At 45.9% G+C, this 20,725-nt stretch overlaps 1 protein-coding gene across 16 annotated transcripts in view; it reads right to left on the reverse strand.

The window, feature by feature from the left end:
* The window catches only part of PTPRT (protein tyrosine phosphatase receptor type T), a 1,082,577-nt gene that overhangs the window by 678,044 nt on the left and 383,808 nt on the right, over positions 1-20,725 (reverse strand). For all 16 annotated transcript variants that reach the window (XM_058685649.1, XM_058685643.1, XM_058685647.1 and 13 more), the window contains one exon: positions 6,253-6,427. In XM_058685649.1, the coding sequence (XP_058541632.1) occupies positions 6,253-6,427 (175 nt within the window). The remainder of the gene's footprint in view (positions 1-6,252; positions 6,428-20,725) is intronic.

Here is a 20,725-nt window from a genome sequence, read left to right on the forward strand (position 1 = left end):
CATGCAGTCTCTAAACCAGAGGCTGTAAACTCAAATGCCTACAGAAGCCAGACTAGTGATGTCAGCAAAATGGGCCACGTGAGTGGCAGTGGTCAACCACACAGCATGTGCTCCAGAACCAAGGGGCCACACTCACCGCTGCCGCCACCGCAGGCTCCGTGTGGCCCGACCTGATGCAACTCCATGAGATCTTTAAATACTCCAACAAAATGTTAGGAAAAAAGACAGTGCAACCCAATAAAGCATTTCTGCAACTGACTTTGAATAATAGGCTGCCTTTGGTGATCTCCATCGTATTTCCAAGAGAGATCTTAAATTTCTATCTTACAGGTTATTGTTCCTTTAAGTAGGACAAGGAAAAATGGACAATGTACTCGAGTAATATCCCTTAAAACAACAGTAAAATATAGGAGCGTCTGGATGGCTCAGTCAGTTAAGTGTCCAACTTTGGCTCAGGCTATGATCTCATGGTTCATGGGTTTGAGCCCCACGCTGGGCTCTGAGTCAACAGCGCGGAGCCTGGAGCCTACTTTAGATTCTGTGTCTCTCTCACTCGCTCTCTGTCCCTCCCCTGCTTGTGTACTCTCTCTCTCTCTCTCTCTCTCTCTCTCAAAAATAAGCAGTAAAAAAACTTTTTAAATAATAGTAAAATATGATTACTGATGGTTACAGATGTAACTGTGTGGGTATCCACTTTGTACTAGGATCTATACATGTATTGTCTCCCTCTCATAATGGATCCAATTAGATACATTCATCCCATTGAACAGATGAGGAACCTGAGGCCTAGGGGGAACACATAATTTGCCCGGAGTCACCCAGACGGGGGGGGGAGGAGGGGACAGGACTGAAATCGAAGCTCAGGTGTGTTCACATCCAAAATCCCTACTCTTGATCCCATCAAGCTGCCCTGGTAGGAAGTCACATGAGTATTTAAAACAGAACATCAGGCACTCAGTGCTGGTATCAGACTTCTACTTCTGTTTAATGGAGTTGGAAAACAGATTCAAAAATCACTGCCAGCAACAAATTTTTATCTTAGCAAATTTTCATCAGTCGCATACCTGCATAATGTGGACTGAAGACACCTATGTCCTTGGGATAAGCAAAAACATCTTGAAATCTAAGATAGGAGGAAATCCAGAAATGGGAAGAGAATAGTGCATTTGTGAGCACTGGTCCGGAACAGGCAGGTTGAGGGACTGGACTATCAATTGTGCAAAACCTCAATTATAGAGTAATCTAATGTGTACCCAGGTACATTATCACAATTCAATAAACAGCTCTTCATTATTAAGTAATTCCAATTTGCTTTCATTTTGATCTGTGTTGCCCTGAGAATTTGATATTACCTACACTCAAATTAGGTGGTATCTTCTGAAGCGCTGATGCTCACAATCCTGGGATAGCACATGAAGCACAAGCCAGCCAGCCATAAACACACCTATTTAGACAGAGACATTACTTGGCACGGTGCACACACCTGCTATGGACACTGTCAGAGGGCGCTCCACCCATCTCTGGGCACCCTTGGGCACCGAGGGACCCTGTGACCTCCCAAATGCAGGATGGCCTGAGTTCTGAATGAGTGCTGCCATGTGGTCAGATGCTTGAGCACAAGAAGGACCAGCTACTTTTCCTTTCTCCCAAGATTCCTAGCTCACCAGTGGTGGACACAGGAGGGGACCTGGGGCATCTGACCTAGCATGGACCCCATGACCCAAACCCCATGATCCATGACCCAAACTTGTCAACCCAAACAAGCCCACATGTCAGCACCCACTTTTATATCTCCTCCCTCCCTTTCCCCATGATCAGCACATGACTCTATGGGGAGAGACCACCAGTCTCCCTTTGCAGAGGAGGCCTTACATGACTTCTCCAAGGCCACAGAGATAGCAATCAAACCACCACTGGGTCATGCGTCCTATCCCCACACACCCACCCAGTCCTTCACCATCTCTTACTCTCTTACCTGGGAAATCACACGAACCACAACTGTTTATTTAACAAACACTTCTAAGGGCAACAAGCCAGGCACTGTTCTAAGAACTTCTACATCCATTGTCTCATTGAATCCTCTGGCTGGACACACACCACTCTGAGGTAGGTAATCCTACATCTCTATTCCCAGATGAGCCAGCTTTATCGGAAGAGGCTGATGTTCAAGGTCATAGCGCTGGGACAAGATAGGCCTGGATTTGAACCCATGCATCAGGGCACTTTCCTGTGTCTGAATTGGAATAAAATGAAGAAAACCTGGGGGAAAATGTGCCCAGGGCTGGTTTTCCTTCTAGGACACGTGGCATGGCAGGGGTCAGCTGCCTCCCCCTCAGCACACACCATCTGTGTGATGTGTAAACCAGGAACAGGAAGTTACATTTGGGGAGCGCCATCCCCTAAGACAAGACTTAGCCCTTGAAAATACTTTTGTCTTCTCAAATTTTCTCCATTTCCTGAAAGAAGATTTATGTTTATTCCTTTTTTTTTTTTTTTAACGTTTATTTCTGAAGGAGAGAGACACAGAGTGTGAGTAGGGGAGGGGCAGAGAGAGAGAGAGAGGAACACACAGAATCCGAAGGAGGCTCCAGGCTCTGAGCTGTCAGCACAGAGCCCGACACGGGGCTCAAACCCACAAACCGCGAGATCATGACCGGAGCCGAAGTCGAACACTTAACCGACCGAGCCACCCAGGTGCCCCTACTCTTTTTTAAGTGCAAATATTTTTTTAAGTGCAAATATTTCAGTACTAAAGTATCTAGCCATCCTGCTCAGTCATGGCCAGGGGCTCTAAGAGGCCAGTGAGTCACAGGACACTTTCCCCCAGATGCTGCCTTCACATGGGTTCCTGGCCAGACATCACTGCTGCTTCTGGGTGTCCCCTGCTTTTCATTTGACTTGGCTTGGCAACCGTTAGCTATTTAGGAGTGTGTGGGTAAAAAGAATTAAATCCATTTCCCCTGGAATCTGGAAGGTAGTAAGTACTCCACTCCAGAGAGGAGGGGAGCAGTGATGGAGAAAGCAGGAGTTAAAAGGCCAAGTTAACAGCAGCTCCAGAGACTCTTGTCATGAGTTTGCATGCAGTCTGGTTGCCTTCAACACTGTTTTTGACATCATGACACCAGGTGCCAACAAGGTCACAACCCTGAGGCCGTCCAAAGATGGCTGAAATAGCATGAGCCAACACCCAGCGGAACCCCAGCTCTGCCCCTTAGGACAGTCTCTCAACCTGGCTGCGGTTGTTCTCCCCGCTGTAAAATGAATTAAAATAAAACTAAGGTACAGTGCCATAGTTAAGACTAAATGAGATCACATATGTGAAATGACTTCTACATTCAAGGGGCTCAGTTTCTAGCTTGCCACCAACTAAAAAAAGGAAAAATAATGGTCGCTACAAACAAGTGCTATCCCAAAAGGTTTTGTTTTTCAAGTTTGAGAGAGCGAGCGAGAGCGAGCGCGAGCACGTGCACACGAGAGCACTTGTGTTATTGGGGGAAGGGGAGAGAGAAGGAGAGACAGAATCCCAAGCAGGCTCCGTGCTGTCAGCTCAGAGCCCGATGTGGGGCTCGAACTCAGGAACTGTGAGATCATGACTCGAGCCAAGATCAAGAGTCAGACACTTAACTGACTGAGCCACCCAGGCACCTGCCATAAAAGCCTTTCTCAAGATGTAGTAAGAGGGGAGCAGGTTGCAGAGAAGGCGCACTGTGAAGGAGACCTCTGAAGGAGGACACCCAGCACGTCCCTGAAAAGAGAACAGCGAGCGCTGTAGGTGAAGGCACTGGGGGCAGCAGGGCTCCTGGATCATAGTGAGAAACGTGGCCAGTGCACTCTTTCCACAGAAGCCCGAACCCCAGCCCATGCACAGCCCACAAAGGATCAATCACTGTCCCAATGAACCCTGACCACCCTTTCAAACCAAGGCAATGATGCTTCCCCATGGAGATGCCATCCTCAGTCCCAAAGGCTTTGGGACTTGGTAACCCACATCTCCTCCTCCACAACTGGGACGGAAAGGAAGAATAAACCAAGCATTCTCTGATTCCAATTGTGCAAAAAGATCAGAGTGCTACACTAGCTGCCCCACTCACTCATCCTGTTACCTCCTTACCGGCCTGGTGCCAGGCACCTGCAAGGTGTGGGCAAGGCTGTGGAGAGAAAGCATGAGCAAACACAGTCTGTTCTCTGGTGGGTCCCCACCGCAGAGCAGGAGGCTGCCACAGGAGGGATATAATGAACTTCTGCAGGGGGCGGCTCAGGAAATTACATATTCACCTAGTGCCTGAAAGGCCTGCAGAGGCCACTGTGTTACCAAAATCAATCTTATGTCACCAAAACAGCAGACATATGAGCCTAATGTGATTGAAATGATGCTTTCTTTTATGTATTAATGGCACTCAATGTCAATGATTTTAAGATGATTTTTCCCTCTGTTGATTGTTCTGTTCATGACTACCTAATTTGATCTTCAGCTTAAGTGTACATGGCATTATGGAGATGAAATGAGTTCCTGCTGAGGCCAATAACTCATTTACGCATCCATCATTCAATAAGTATTTTAATCTTATTTAAGATTAAATAGATATTTAAGATTCGAAAAATATTTAAGATTCGAAATATTTAAGATTCGAAAGGTTGAGCCTTTCAAAATGACCAACCGCGCAGGTCAAAACAGTTGAACGCTGGCAGTTTTGTATTTGGGCAAACTCAGCACTTGGGCCATGCCCGTGGCTAAGTCTGGGGACCTCGTGAACCATGAACAAAATGAAAAATGCCTCGATTCTCACAGAGATCGTCTTCTAAAGGGCAAGATGGAGAACTACCAAGAACATGAATAAAGGAAAAATAAAATTTTGAAGTGTGATAAGTACTTAATCACACGTACACAAGGTGACACGATAAAGAGCACCCAGCAGCACAAGGGCTGGGGACATTCTCTCAGAGAAGATGGCATGAGGATGTTCAAGCTAAGACCTGAATGATAACAATCGGTCAGCTGTGTGAATATCCATCTAGAGTCAGGACAGCCCAGGAGAGAAACTCTCAGACTATAACCCCCAATCTAGGTTCAGGCAAGGCTATCTCGGTTACATGGGGTCCAGCAAATAGAGGTCAAGGCCCTCACCCGAACCCATACTTTGTCCCAGAAAACCAACTCAGGAGACTTCTAGGGAGTCGATCCAGGTTTTCACTTTCATACACCCTGGGTATCATTCTACAGCTAGCAGAAGATGAATAGGTTCATTATTTCATTCAGTAAGTTATGCTATATTAAAATTTTAATCGGTGAACGTAATGCTGGAAAATGAGTACATCCATATGCTACTTTTTTCCAGGGTAAACTGTCAAACCACTTTTTGCAAAAGCAGTATTACGACACAAAGAAAAATCCATAAAGATGCTCATATTCTTTGGCCCTACCAACTCTACCCGTAGGGAATTTATCCAAGGAAATCATCTGGTTCAATGGAATAAAAATGTTCTCTTTTGGAAGAACTCCATTGAGGTGTTAATTGATGCACAAAGGCAAGATAAAACAAAAACGAAAACACCTGGAATTACCTAAATGACTACAAATAGGGAGGTTTTAAGAAATGGGATGATTCACTTGATGAAATAGTATACAACCATTAAGCATTAAAACAAAGATTATATAGGCTTTCAAAAATAAATGTGATATCCGGCTCCTTGGAGGAAGCAGAAAAGGAAGCAATGTGCATATTTTAATGTAAAGCATGTCAACAATACCTCAAGGTGAACAAGAACAAGAAAATTGAAAAGAATTGAATCAAGGCCAGTAGGGTGGGGGTTATTTCAGAAGTCCTTCTGAAATATTGTCATTACATCGAATTTTCAATAAACAATCCCTCAGAAATAATTCTATTCTCTGAACACGGCAACAGAACACAACCAAAACACAAGGACATTGGCTCATTCTAACTTTAAATGCAAAATAAAGCCAAATTTGGAGATGTCTTCCATGTTATAGACCCACAGGCTTGCACAAGTGGACCTTATGAGTAAGGCTCAACTTGGAAGAATAATGCAAAATTCCATGATTTTACAGTAACTTCACTTCTTTCTTTGCAGAGTGTGGGAACGGGGGACTGGAAATCTTGTGTCCTTCAAATAACAGGAAGGAGCAGCAGGAGATGAGAACAGGCACCTCAGTTCCTTGCACCCTCTGAGGATGGGGCCACAGCAGCCCCTGAAATCAGGCCTGCAGGAGAAGCACGCGCTGGGGGCACTCACCTTTCACAATCAGCTCAGCGTAGTTGGACACACCAGAGCCGCCGTCAGAACGGATCACACAGCGGTACTTGCTCACGCTCCGCTGGGCAGTGTCCGCCACACTGACCGTGGCTGAGAAGCGTCTGTGGTTGACCACCCGGGTGACCATGAGGGCCGTGTCCCTGCCATTCCATTGCTGCAGGACAGAGGTAGGGAGGGGGGGAGAGCAGAAACCATATCATCACAGGGCACCAGGTGACCTCCAGCTGGGAAGCCCCAACTGTCCCCACACCCCTGGGGCCAAGGCTTTCCATAAGGAGGGGTCTCCGTGGCTGGCTTTTGCAAGTGATCTAATGCAGGTATAAACTTTGTTAGGGAGCCGATTCAAGAATGCAGGTGCCTAATGGCAATACAGGGCACAGGTCTTCTCTCAACACCTTGGTTCCTTGCTTGGCCTGCGTCTAAAGTTGGCACTTGCCTGCCTTCCTCCCATTTTCCTTCATCTCTTAAGCAGAGCCCACAGGGTTCCCCCAAAGACAGATTCAGGTAGGTTCCTGAAAATATAGGCCCTCAAGTGACAAACAGCCTGGCCCCCAGCTCCATGGCTGGTGCCCTGATAACCACACACAGGCTATCTGTGTCCCCAGGCATGGTGTGGACGGGGGCTTCCTGGCACGTCTCCTCCTTGGCATTTGCTGTTTCCCCTGCCTGGAACCTTCTGTCTGCCTGGGGACACTCCCTCACCCTTAAAAACCTATGCTCAGCCCATCACCATCTCTAGCAAGTTCCCCTGTCATACCACCTTCTGGAAGCTAGTCACTCTCTTTTGTATGGTGCAAACCTTCCATGCATTTTTGCCTACACACGTTTCCCACTGGAGACTAGACTATGAGCTCCCCAAGGGCATGACTTTGCCCCTTGCATCTACAGCACCGTGCCCGACCTCCAGACTTGGTAACCATTTCTAGAATCAAGATGGATGCACAAGCATTTCTGTCTGCACCATGCTACATCCCAGGTGTGATATTCTGAGTTTGAATGAGACCCTTCAACAGCAGCAAGTTAACTGGTAAGGCTCGTGCGTGAGGAGGCAGCATGTGTGAATATTTATTAAGCATCTACTATGAGCCAGACCCTGAATCTCCTTCTTAATCCTCCCAACCTCGTGTGACATGTGTATTACTGCTGCTCTTCTTAGCAGAATCCAAATGTCTGTGTGGCTGAGTAAACAGGCAAAGCCAGGAAGTGCCTTAGCCAGCTTTTCCAACTTCAGGTCAAGCGTCTTTTCACCAAGACCCCATCCTCACTGCCTTCATTTAATTTTCTTTTCCCAAAGTAAAATTGAGTGCTTTAATTGTCTAGTTGGATTTCAGAAAACCTTAGGACTTATGGCATCCTCCATTCCCGGAAACTTCCACGAAGCGATCTTCACTTCCTGTCCAAAGTAAATGCTTCCAGCATACGTGTGACCTGCTTCCATCCATCCACGGACCCATCAGTGATGTCAGGACTGGGATATGAGAGAGGGTAGAGCTACTGTGCTCAGCTGTCCCAAGGGAATGAGATGGCAGGGGAGGGCAGTGAGCAAAAAGCCAAGAAACACAGAGAAACCAAGGCCTCGATCTGACCGGCTCCAGGCTGGACAGGGAGACTGCAGGTGATGGTTTTCTTCTTTTTTACCTTTTGGCATTCTCTGGACTTTCTGCCTCAAATATGGCTTCTATACTTGAAAGTAATAAAATAAGTGGGTTTTTTGTAAAAGCATGGCAGTGTGAGGGGCAGCCATAACCCCCTCCCATTCCAGAAAGTAAGCAACACGGCCGAACAAGAACGATACAAGGCATCCACCGAAGGGAGCACTCATCAGGGCTGAGTCTGCCCACCTCCTGCCGCATGCTCTGACATGCTTTTGCAAGAGTTGGAACAACCTGCTCACACCATGAGAACTGACCAGACACCAGACACAATTCCCTCTCCCAAAACAGTGCAGGGAGGAAGTAGAGGGCATTCTGGCAAATGCCAGGAATGTGTCCTCATTTGAGGAAACGTTGGCTGAACCCAGGGAAAGGCCTCAGAAGAGATGAGTCACCAAAAGATTTAGCCCATTTTCCTCACTACTGAGCAGGCCCTTCAGACCTGGAAAGGGAGTGACAAGGCTCTGGGTATTTTCTAATCTAACTGACTTATATCATCATTAACACTTTGATCTCTTCTTTTCTTTTTTAAAAAAAATTTTTAACGTTTATTTATATTTGAGGAGGACAATGCACAAGCAGGGGAGGGGCAGAGGGAGACGGAGAATCTGAGGCAGGCTCCAGGCTCTGAGCTGTCAGCACAGAGCCGGACACAGGGCTCGTGAGATCATGACCTATTACCTCCACTGTTTATGGGAGGAAACTGAGGCTCAGAGAAGCACCTACCTGCCTGGGCTGGCACAGCTTGCAAGTGGCAGAGCTGGGATCTGAAAGCAGGCCACCTGGCGGCAGAGCATGGCCTACAGATACCATGTGTTGTTCAGATGAGGGGTGACTACTCCCCACCCCTCACCCCCTCATTTCCAAATGTGGAAGAGGGTGGGTAACGGGCATAGCCAAGATCCATCTATTTGCCACCAATTTCTTAGCTGAGGACCAAAAAAAAAAAAAAAGGCACAGACAGGGTAAACAAAGGGATGTTTGTGTGAGGGGGAACAAGCAAAAATGCACAGGTCCCGACAAGACAGCTCATCAGACACAGAGCTTTTCCTCCGACCTCCAATGCTTTGAACAGTGAAGAAATGTGGGGGGATAAGAAGGGAGACACCGAGAGCAAGGCCGGCACATGAACTCTACAGACCATGACTCAAGAGGTGAGTGGAGAAGGAAAAGTACGAAGAAAGAAAATCAACCTCAAAAGAATTATGGGAAACAAATGATGCCATTTGCAGGATTCACAAGGGCACAGGAAGTGAACAGTAGAATCAACAGTGTATAAAAACAGTGATGGGGGGAGGGGGGTTGGACAGGCAGATCACAAAAAAAGGCACAGATAAAAGGACAGGAGGAAGGCAAACTGACAAAGAAAACAGACACCAGACCAGGAAGCACCAGGTGAATAACTGGTACTCCTGAAGACAGAAGCTGAGGGAACGGAAATCAAATCATACCCCAACATCTATCAGCTCACTTTCCTGGGTGAAAATAAGACCTAAATCTCCAGACTGAAATGGCCTATTATCTACTTGATAGAATTTATGAAGACCACAACAATTGAGGTACACATTTTACTTCATAAAAATATTGGATGCTAAGGATAAAGAAGTATATAAACATCCAGGGAGGGGCCCCTGGCTGGCTCAGTCGGTTAAGTGTCCAACTTCGGCTCAGGTCATGATCTCACAGTCCGTGAGTTCGAGCCCCGCATCAGGCTCTGTGCTGACAGCTCAGAGCCTGGAGCCTGTTTCAGATTCCGTGTCTCCCTCTCTCTCTGACCCTCCCCCCATTCATGCTCTGTCTCTCTCTGTCTCAAAAATAAACATTAAAAAAATTTTTTTTTAAAAAATCCAGGGAAAAAATGTGCTGATAAATAAACAAACAAACCAATCTGATATAAAACTCCTGGGCCACCATTGTTCCCTAAGCCCAGGCAGACTCTCTCCTGGATGTGGCTGGTCCCTCAGGGGTCACAGGTGAGCTCCCATGAGGCTAGGTACTTCAGAGAGAGGGCAGGGCTGGAGGTAGGGAAAGACAGGATAGGAAATGATAAGACAAATGCAAGCAAATGCCCAATATGTGCAGCCTTGGGTTGTGATTTCATTTCTCTTAGCTTTGATTTCTTCATACCTACGATGGATTTGATATTGGTGCCCCCTTTATGACATTATCATGATGGATAAATGAGAAGGGGTACAAAACAGCACATAAAGGAGTATTCTGGCAGGAGCAGAGCTCTCCAAATTAACCATGAAAAGTGGGTTACACAGGATAATGGCTCCCTAAAATGTCCATATCCTGACAGAGTGACATTAACTGACGGCTTAATGATGGAGGAAGGAGCCATGAGCCAAAGAATGCAGGCAGCTTCCAGAAGGTAAGGGAGTGAATTTTCCTCTAGAACCTCCAGACTGAATGCAGCCCAACCAATACCTCCCTGTAGCCCTGGAAGAGCCATTTCCGACTTCTCATCTCCACCACTGCAAGGTTATAAACCTGTGTTGTTTTTAGCCACTAAGTCTGCCTAATTTGTGACAACAGCAATAAGAAACTAACACAAACAGTAAAGGGCTGATTGAGTGCAAAACGTTCCTTTTTCATATTTAGTTCAAATTTTATTTTGCTGTAACCTCCAGGATTATTTACTTTTCTTATTAATGATGTCAGCTTCCAGTAGAACCAGAGAAGAAGTGCATCCCCTGAATAATTCACATTTTTCTCTTTAGTTCCCGAACTACCAGGCTTTCTCCCATCGAAGGATAGGAAATTGCAGGTTGTCTTATAAAATCTCTGGAAAATAGGCCTTTTGATAATCACACTTGTCATATTGGGAGCAGACAATGGCAGGACAGGAATGGGCACGAGGGCCCAGAGCCATGATGGGAAATGGCACGGTGATGGACCCCAGGCAAGGAGAAATGAAGGTTAAGTTCAGAGAGATGAGCCCAGGTGGAAGGGCAAGGAGGTGCTGGACATCAAGACATGAGCAGCAACCCAGGAGCCGAGATCAGCAGAGATTCTAGAAGACCAGGCATTGTGACAAGCTCAGGGCCCAGAACACGGTGGCAGCGTGGAGAAGGGACTGACGCAGAGGGCGTACGTAAGCAGCACAGGTTGCAGTCACTGTCTCAGCCCCAGACACAGGCAGAAAAGAAAACACAAGGGGAGAAAACAAGAGGAGGTTTCATCAAACCAGGAACAGACCCACAAGCAAATGAGCAGGTTTGAGTAGGCACAGGGAGGGATGGAGCGGCACGATGCCAAGAACCTGAAATGGACCTCAGCCCAGGGACAAGGTGGGAGAGTACATCCTCCCAACCAAGATGCCGGGTGCTAGGAAAGAGGATGACAGAGAAGAGAAGCCAAAGTCCTGGGAAAAGCCAGACAGAAGCAAGGCAAGGATGATGCTGGTGGAAGCCTGGGGAAGAATCTGTCAGACCCCCAGGTCACCACTCCCGCACGCTGGAAACTTTCTTTCGACTCCTATGGTATTTTGCACATGTAAGTATATCCTTCCTCTGAAATTTCAGGCACACTTCCTTTCTTCCTTCAGACCTATGTCCGTTATTCTAACATGGAGTCATTTCCAGCCCCTCTGTGTCCGTGGCAAATTGGATAAATTTCCCAGTGAGCACTGACAGGGCTGGGTTTCCCAGAAGCAGAGTCTGAGACATGGTGACCTACCGAGTGTCCTGAGAACAAAGCGGGTAAAGGACAAAGTGAGAAAAGGAGCCTAGCAAGAATGTTATCAAAACTTAGTCCAGCTTCAGCCTGACTCCATGGGACCTCGGGAGCCTTTAAATGTACCAGAGTTGATCCTAGCTTGAGGCAAGGAGCCAGGACTGGTAGCCCATGTCAGTCAGTCACTGGTCAGGACCTGCCAGGTGGGAAAAGGAGAAAATTGTTCCCATTAGCCCCAGGGCAGTTCTTTGGGGAAGGGGCAGCTGTGAGCCTATAGCAGCCAACTGCCCAGTGCCTTAGGACTGGGGGGCGCTGGCTCTTAAAGGACACCATCACAAACACCAATAGCATCCACTCTAACCCAGCACTTTCCCATCTCTGTCTCCTCCTATGGTACCTCAAACGCAGGGTCTCCTGAAGTCCCAAAAGCCACTGCCTTGAGATCTGCTGGCAGTCTACCCCAGAATCGATGTTTAAAAAGCCAGAATGGGTGGGGTGGGGGGGACCAGGCTGAGAACGGACTTCAGAGAACACTCCCTATGTGGGAAAGTTGGAGCACCCCTGCAATCACACCCTACTTCCCCCAAAAGTCAACACATCTCCCAGGAATCAAGAGTTCCATGACTGAGTTTGATAAATATTTTATTTAACCTAACAGGATTTGTCTGAGCATATATTAAGTAAAAGTCACATTAACGTTTTCTAAGTACAATCTGTGCTAGGCACTGTGTTAACTGGCTTACATGACAGAATTCACTTAATCCTTTAAAAATCTCTGTGAAAGTACTTCTCCAAGGGTGAAGTTCCTGGGCCATCACCATCACCTGAATAGTTGTTGGAAAAGCACATTTTAAAGAGAATCCCAGGGCTGATATCCATTTCTAGATATTGTTTATTGGGGTTGGCAATCTGAGTTTTTTCCTCCTGACATACTCTGTTATTAATTCCAACAAAACAGCAAAAAAGGTAAACTATACACATAAAGTTGAGTATTGAAACACCATGCTTCGTGAAGGACAACAGGGTCAGCATGGAAAAAGCTATGTTCTTAGAATGATCCAGAACACTGGCTCTCAAAATGTGGTCTCACATCCACTATATGAGCATCCCCTGCAAAGTTGTTAGAAATGCAAATTCTCTGGCCCCACCCTAGATGTTAAGTCAGGAACTCTAGGGGTGGAGCCATTCTAGTTTGGTTTTGGGTTGTTGTTTTTTTTTTTTAAGTATATTTATTTAATAGAGAGAGAGTGTGAGCAGGAGAGGGGTAGAGAGGGACAGAGAGAATCCCAAGCAGGCTCCAGGCTCAACACGGAGCCCATCATAGGGCTCAATCCCATTACCTCGAGATCATGACCAGAGCAGAGATCATGACCTAAGCCGAAATCAAGACTCAGACATTTAACTAGGTGAACCACCCAGGTGCCCAGTTCAGTTTTAACAAACCCTCCAGGTGCTTCTCATGCATGACAAAGCATGAGATAAGCCCTATTAATGCTATTTTACAGGGCACCTGGGTGGCTCAGTCAGTTAAGCAGCCTACTGAGGCTTAGGTCACGATCTCATGGTTTGCAAGTCAAGCCTTGCATTGGGCTCTGCACTGACAGCTCAGAGCCTAGAGCCTGCTTCAGGTTCTGGCTCCCCTGCCCCTCAAAAATAAACATTAAAAAAATGCTACAAGTGAGAAAACCGAGGCAGAGAGAGGTCAAGCAACATGCTTTACGAATAGTACTTCTTAAACTACTGTACATACAAATCCCCTGGGGATCTCATTAAAAAGGCAGATTCCAATTCAGTGAGTCTGTTGGGGAAGAGTCCATGAACCAACCACACGAGTACTAGCACGTCCTTATATGACTTTGCTGAGTGACTAAGTTACAGAGTGGACCCAGGTGATCTGATTCCAGAGAATGAGACTTTAAAATCACATTGCCAAAACACCATCCATATATGACAACACATGGTTCACAATGACTCTGAGAAAGGAGGGTAGAGTACGCAGATTATTCAAAGAACATCAACTGCCATCTTGCAGGAAACGATTGCTCCAGAGAAAACAGTTTGGGAAATGCTGTAACAGAAGCCCAGATGCCTAGCTTTCTGGAAACCTCAGTGGTCTCTAATCCAGAAATATCTATGTGAAGATGCTTTGCCCAAGCATTGTCCCACATCCTTGGCTAACAGACTCTCTGAATACGTTATTAAGCAATGGCGTACCTGATATGTTATTAGGTTCAGGTAAGGTTTTCTTAACCCAGCTTCATCAGTCTAAAACAGTGGTTCTCAAAAGTTAGCAGGCATTGCAATTACCTCCAGGGTGAATCAGCAGGTCAGGGGTGAGGCTAGATAATCTGCATCTCTAACAAGTTCCCTAGTGATGCTGATGCTGCTCACTTTGTCCTAGGTCTCCAAGACTTGAAGATTATGGTCCTCTTAAGTCCCTGAATGCAAAGGAAGAAGCCAAACCATACCTCATAATACGGGAATGGAAACATCCCTTAAATCCAGGCCACTTCCTGTGGTTGAACAAGTGGTCACTGCACCAAAGATGCCCAGCCACTGGTGTGACATTCAAATCCAGCTCATGCTTTACTGCTCAGACCAGTCCAGACCACCAGCTCACTGAGTCCACTTGGAGGAAGGTTATCTGTTTTCTTTGCCCAAAGGCTTTGTCTGCTTGCCAAGCTCTAAGCCCACAAAGATGCTGCTTTCCAGAAGGTGAACCTTAGTCCCAATTCATCAATCCAGGGGGTGCATATCTTCTTAATTGAACAAAGGCATAGTTTAAGCTAAGCTGTCGTCCTGCTTAATCCCATTTTATACTCATGCCTCCCTCATCATGGCGACAGCTTCCTTTGAAATCTCTCGTTTTTCTTTCTTCACTTTCATCTGCTGGTCTCTCTTTTACAACAACTCAAATTCCACCTTTCCTTAGCTTTTTGTTTGTTTACATTGTTTGAGAGTCACACTCTCTGCAAGAACAGGTGTTGCAAATACCCACACGTTAGTATTTCTGACCCTAGCATGCACGCATCCTTCCACCCTCAGGCAAGACCTATCCTCAGGAACTACCTAGAGAGGAAATCACAGAAACACCGGATGCCACGGACGATCTGCTGTTTTCACACTACTCTATGAGCTACTGAGGCATCTCTAATGGCCTCATCATTTTGCAATTCCCCCTCCCCTCTGCTCCTATGTCATGGCATTATTCCCTTCACAGAGAGATAAGACATAGCCTGCAAAAATGGCTGTCATTATTTCAGAGAGAGCATGCAGGCTTGTAATTGATTTGTGATTGGTGGAAGTGGGCACAGTATGGTCTTTAATAAAAGGGAGCTGTGTGCAACAGACGTGATGGCTGTTTTATAGGAGATACTCTAATACAGGGTCCAGAAAGCCTTCTCTGAGCTGCTTTGTGCTTCTCTCTCTCTCTCTCTCTCTCTCTCTCTCTCTCTCTCTCTCTCACACACACACACACACACACACACACACACACACACACGGAAAATGAGGCCCAGTATTTCCAGCTGAAAATTATTCTAATTGTTCCAGAAATCTCCTGGCTAGGGAATATTTAAGTGAAATTCTCACAATTCACTTGTAATGAATATTCTTTTCACTTCTAGTCATACTGCTTCAATGGCATGACATTTGGAAACTCACTAAAATCTGACTCATTGATTCTCTTAAGAACATATTTGTACCTCTCTGGCAGTCTCTAAACAATAGCTTTTGATTTTTTTTATTAAAAGTTAGAAGAAATAGAAGTGGACATAAATCATTTGTGATTAGCTATGCTGAAGCCCTCCCATGGGCCCGATGCACACATGGCTGACTGCTCACTTGGGGTGAATCTCTGGGTCCAGAGTTCCTGGAGAGTCAGGAGCGTCCTGGCATAAGCCCCATAGGGAGTGTTGAGCCCTGAGCAAAGAGGATGGGCAGGTGGTGAAGGGCTAGCCCACGTGCCTCCTCCCTGGGTGCCTCTATCTCCCTTTGACTATTTCAAGTTCCCCTCTCAGAACTCTGATCAAAAGCCACTTCTTAGATACTCATGATCCCCCCGACTCCCTACCCAGCAGACCCACTCTTCCCCAACAGCCTGGCCACATTTACACCGAAATATTTAACTCTGTGTTAGTTGCTTCATGTCTGTGTCTGCTGTCAGATGGTTAAGTTCTACGAAGCAGGTCCTGCTCACTCCCGGCTCCTCCTTCAGCTCCCACGTGCTAGGGCCGGGATGAGCGGAGACCAAATCCTCAAGTGCATAAACTGAGGACAGGCTGAGGGAAGACACTGAGGAAAGGGTATTAGGAAGTGAACAAGACAGAGTTAGTGCATGAAGGGAGATTTCCAGGTCCAAGTTAGCTACAATCCTCAGAGATGCGTTGCACAGGATGAGGGAGGAGGGGTCGGTGCACTGGGTGCAGAGGAATTTGAGAGCATGCAACCTTCTGTAGATCCAAAGCCCAGCTAGAATTTCATCCCGAGTTGCCCTAAAGGAGCTATTTTTTGATCTAGGGCACCTGCAGGTGAAAAGAAAAGCATGGGATGACCATGCCATGACTGCGAATACACTAAAAAACACTGAATTCTAGACTTGCTAGTATTCTTTATGGTTCATAAATTAGATCTTAATAAAGCTAACAATAAAAAGTGGCACAGACCCACTGTATGTAAACCCGACCCAGACCCACCCCCATGTCATTCTCACTGGACTTGGCAGGGGTTGGGGGAGACTGTGGGGCAAACATGAAGGTCATGCTGTGTGATGTGGTGCGGTGACTAATAAAGTCCTTGATCTCTGACCCATGAGTCTCACATCTTCGGCCAGCATCTATGAAGCTGTGTAGGCTAACTTGTTAGCCTGCAATTAAGGTAAACTCTCAGACCCTTCGTGGTTGTCAGCAAATGATTTCATGGAACCAAGAGGGAACTTGAAGGGGGGGCAGTCAGCATCATCAAACACTGAAAGAAAAGTTGAAGGCATCATCACCATCATCATCACCACGACTGGCTTCATCAACAAGAAAAGCACTGGTGACTTTCACAAGGGCCACTTCTGGGAAGAAGTGGGAGTTGAAGAAGGCCACACTACAAGTGTAGACATCATACTGAGGAAACGGAGCGAAGGGGAGAAGAATGAACAGGAACAATTTGAAAAACAAAAAACAAAAAAACCAAGGGTATGACTTAAGGGTTTGACTTACATTTTGACTTTTTTTTTTGTAATTTTGAGAACCACAGACCTATTTAAGTATCTAGTACAGTACCAATTAGAGGTGTGTAAATACGTGCTACATAAATGAATCTTTTTTTAATAGGAAGCCACCTGTATGGAAAGAAAGGCTGGTATGGTGACATAAGTGTCGGGTCTACAAGGTGACCAGGAAAAGATGCTCAAGACCAAAGATCGTGACACAGACTGACAATCCCATCCTGCCTCCACGGCTCATGACCTACAGGACTTCACTGACCCCCTTCAAAGACAGCCTCCTCATCTACAAAACGGGGCTAAAAGAAGCAACTCCCAGGAAGCCTGGCTATGAGAATTAAGTCCATCATACGTGTAACCAACTGTGCTACACATGTCAGCTGTTGTGTTATCATTCACTTTCCATCATTGTCTAGTTGTTGTGTGGCCACTAGGTCTTCAACAGCAGTTCCACATGGAACAGACACCTGATGCAGGTGTGGGCAGGACGTGGAGGAGCTGGGTCCAGCACACTCACAGCCCTGGGCCAGCAGCAGCCCTTCAGGGAGCAGGGGAACAAGTTTACTGGAAAAATCAGCTGCAGAAAGGACTGACATGTCTGCTTATCTCATCAGCCCTGGCGTGCCTGCTGTCGAGCTGATGAGCTCACAGGGCAAGAGCCTTTTCCTGCCAGATTAGGGTCTGCTCCCGGTCCAGTGCCTGTGATGCGCCTAAATACACATGCTGCCCCTACGGAGATCTCTTCCAAACGTTTGGACTCACGGCCTCATTTCTGGGACTTGTCAAATGTTATTTGTTGTACAAACCCATGGGGAAGCAAATCCTTTGTGGAGAGGCCTGGAAACAAGCCCTGTGGTGGGGCTGACAGGGCCTGCTGTGGAGCCCCGAGAAGTTCACACACGGAGTCCCATAGAGCCCAGCGTTCCATAAAGACCAGCTGACACACACGGGGTATTTCCAACATCCTCTTGGATAAAGGATATCTAGTGGTGATGAGCGTGTGGGGGGAAGCTGAGGCTAAGTTTACCCTTGGGGGAAGATGCACTGCTGCTTCTAAACTCTGCTGTGCCTACCCTTTTTTCTGTTTGTATTAGTTACCTATATTCATTTCAAAGTATTTGGAGGAAACAGAAAAGATGGAAATACAAAGCATACATAATCTACCATCACAATCAATTACTGAATGTCCTGATAACTTGCCTTATAGTGTTAATATGTGCATATTTACATAGGTATGTAGATGTGTGCATAAATATGCATTCATACATGTTTACTTTTTGATAAAAATATACCAAGCATATTGTTTTATAACTGGCTCCTTTCACTTAAATACATACAGTGGAAATGGCATTAAATATACTTCTATAATCTGTTATTTAATGACCCCATTCCAGCATTTACCTAATCAGTCCCTTTTGCTGGACATTCACGTTTTTCTCAGGTTTCTTCCTTTTGAACATACTCGCGAATACATCAATTTTTTTCTGCCTCTGGTTATTTTCTTAGGTAAATTCCCAAAAGTAAAATTACTTCTTGGACGAGTATGTTCATTTAAGATTTTAGCTATCTATTGCCCAATTCGTTTCCAGAAAAGATGTACCCAGGCACATTTTCAATGCACCGATAGTCTGTCAGCACACTTCCACCTAGCTGTACCCTGAACACTGTTCTCTATTTCTTTTAACATTTATTTTGAGAGGCAGTGAGCACATGTGCAAACGGGAGGAGCAGAGAGAGGGAGAGAGATTATCCCAAGCAAGTTCCACACTGTCAGCACAGAGCCTGACATGGAGCTCGATCCCACAAACCATGAGATCATGATCTGAACCAAACTCAAGAGTTGGATGCTTAATGGATGGAGCCACCCAGGCGTCCCAATTGTTCTGTTTTTTTAAAGGGCTCCCCGAACTGTAGGCTGCTTTGGTTACTAGACATTCCACGCAGAATGCAAACCATCTACTTGTTTAAAAAATGCTTAAAAATTCTAAGTTTGGATTCCTCAGGCCAATGTACCACCTAAGAAATTAGCAAGTTATAAATGAGGCCCCTTCCACCAGAGGCCATGCCATTATATTCTTCTCCTCAAGGAGAAATCTGTCCCAAACAAGATGAGTTTGTTTGTAACTTTGATCGGCCTTTATCAGCCTTTTCCCTGAGGGACTCATTGTTCTAGGCTGGGGGATACACGTTTCGCATAGGTCCTGTCCATTGATTCTTAGGTAGAGCTTGCAATGTAATTCCATGAAAGCCCGCACCAAAAGCTTTATATGCTTCCAAAGAGCATATAAAGTTTCTAGGGGAGAGTAAAACAGGGGTATGGGCTGGTCTTCCTTTTTAACTGATTAATTTATGATCAGAAAGCACTTAAGGATAAGCAAGCTAGAGAGCCCCACTGGACAGAAAGGAAGGCAAGCATTCTCTGCTACACAGATGATAGGGATTTATCTCACACTAGGAGTCCACTGACCACTCCCCAAACATTGCCAGAGAGAGGGGGCACCAACATACTATTCCGGAAACAAAGTCACTGGCTTTATTTCCCAGACCGAAAACTGGTGGATAAAAATGTTTCCATCTTTGGTGGCTTAGTGATTCCTCAGCATATCTTGGAAGCTACAGAAGGAAACAGCATTGTTGAAAGGCAGACTGTTGGCCACAACATGCCTGTTTCTCTTGCTTCAGAGATTCTCAGGCTGAGTCACAACAGCCTTGATATGTGGAACAGAACTCCGGCCAGTCTGCAGGCTGCTACTCCTCTAGGCGCTGGAAGAGATCCAAAGCAGCCAAATCATGAGAAATTCACTACTGCCTTAGCCTGTCTTAGATCAGGACACAGTGGCATCCTGAGTGACAGGTGTTATGACAGGGGCCTCATATTTTGTACAAAGACATTAACTTACTTCCAGCTACACTGCTGAATACAAGCCTGGACTTAACCAGCCAAGTAGACATTTGCCGGCGAGCAGAGGATAAACCATCTACCTCCCAATATTTCCTGAAATATAGATGAGGGAGACAGTATTTCTAGTGGTTTCCTTAAAGGAATAGCTACTGAATCTATTCACTCACCACCTATATTTAAAGTATCCCAGGATGGAGATGGATTTAGCAGAGAATTGGGGACCTTTGTCATATTGCACTGCCCACGCCCACCCCTCCCTCTTCGACCACCTCCCCAAACTACTCTTGTACAGAGCACCATTATAGGAAACAAGCCTGAGAAAGTCACTTGTGTGCCCTCAATAAGGCTGTGGTGGAGAACGGTGTTCCTTATATCACACATTGTTTTCTTTATGAGGACTCCTGGGAACAATTCCTATCTGGCTTCTGTGTGAACAAGTTAGAATTTTCCCGAGAAATTGGTTTGTGTTTATCTTGTGGACACCGTGAACTGTATGTCTGACAAGTTATTCCGTTGGCGGCTGTGGTACTGGGGCCTCCAATTGTGACCCACCGGTAAGCCACAGATGTGGAGAAACGCAGTTTTAACATTATGACCAGCTCCAAGGTCTTCTTTTCCTATCTTGTGTCACCTCACTTTTAATTTATGATATCTTGTCATGCTTTATGTGCCACTGTAAGCCACCTGAAAAACATTCTGTGACTTAAGATTTGGTTTACACTGAAAAGCAGGTATATGAGGTGTGGAAGAGCTCCGCACCATATGTTTCTATTTTCTTCAAAACTTCTATTACATTCTAACACCCTTCCACTGACAAACCCAAGATTTAGGACGTGCAACTCAGAAATGTAGCAATTATGATCATAAAATAATTGGAAAAGCTAAATAAAGGTGCTGAGAATACTGTGATTGTTCCTTATCAGTCTCCTGACCCAACTGGGGCAATGCCATTGAAATGACAAAGCTTCTTGAGAGCCTGATGCACCTTAATACAAATTTACAATTGAA

Source organism: Neofelis nebulosa, chromosome 9, assembly GCF_028018385.1.
Source record: "Neofelis nebulosa isolate mNeoNeb1 chromosome 9, mNeoNeb1.pri, whole genome shotgun sequence".
Lineage (NCBI taxonomy): Eukaryota > Metazoa > Chordata > Mammalia > Carnivora > Felidae > Neofelis > Neofelis nebulosa.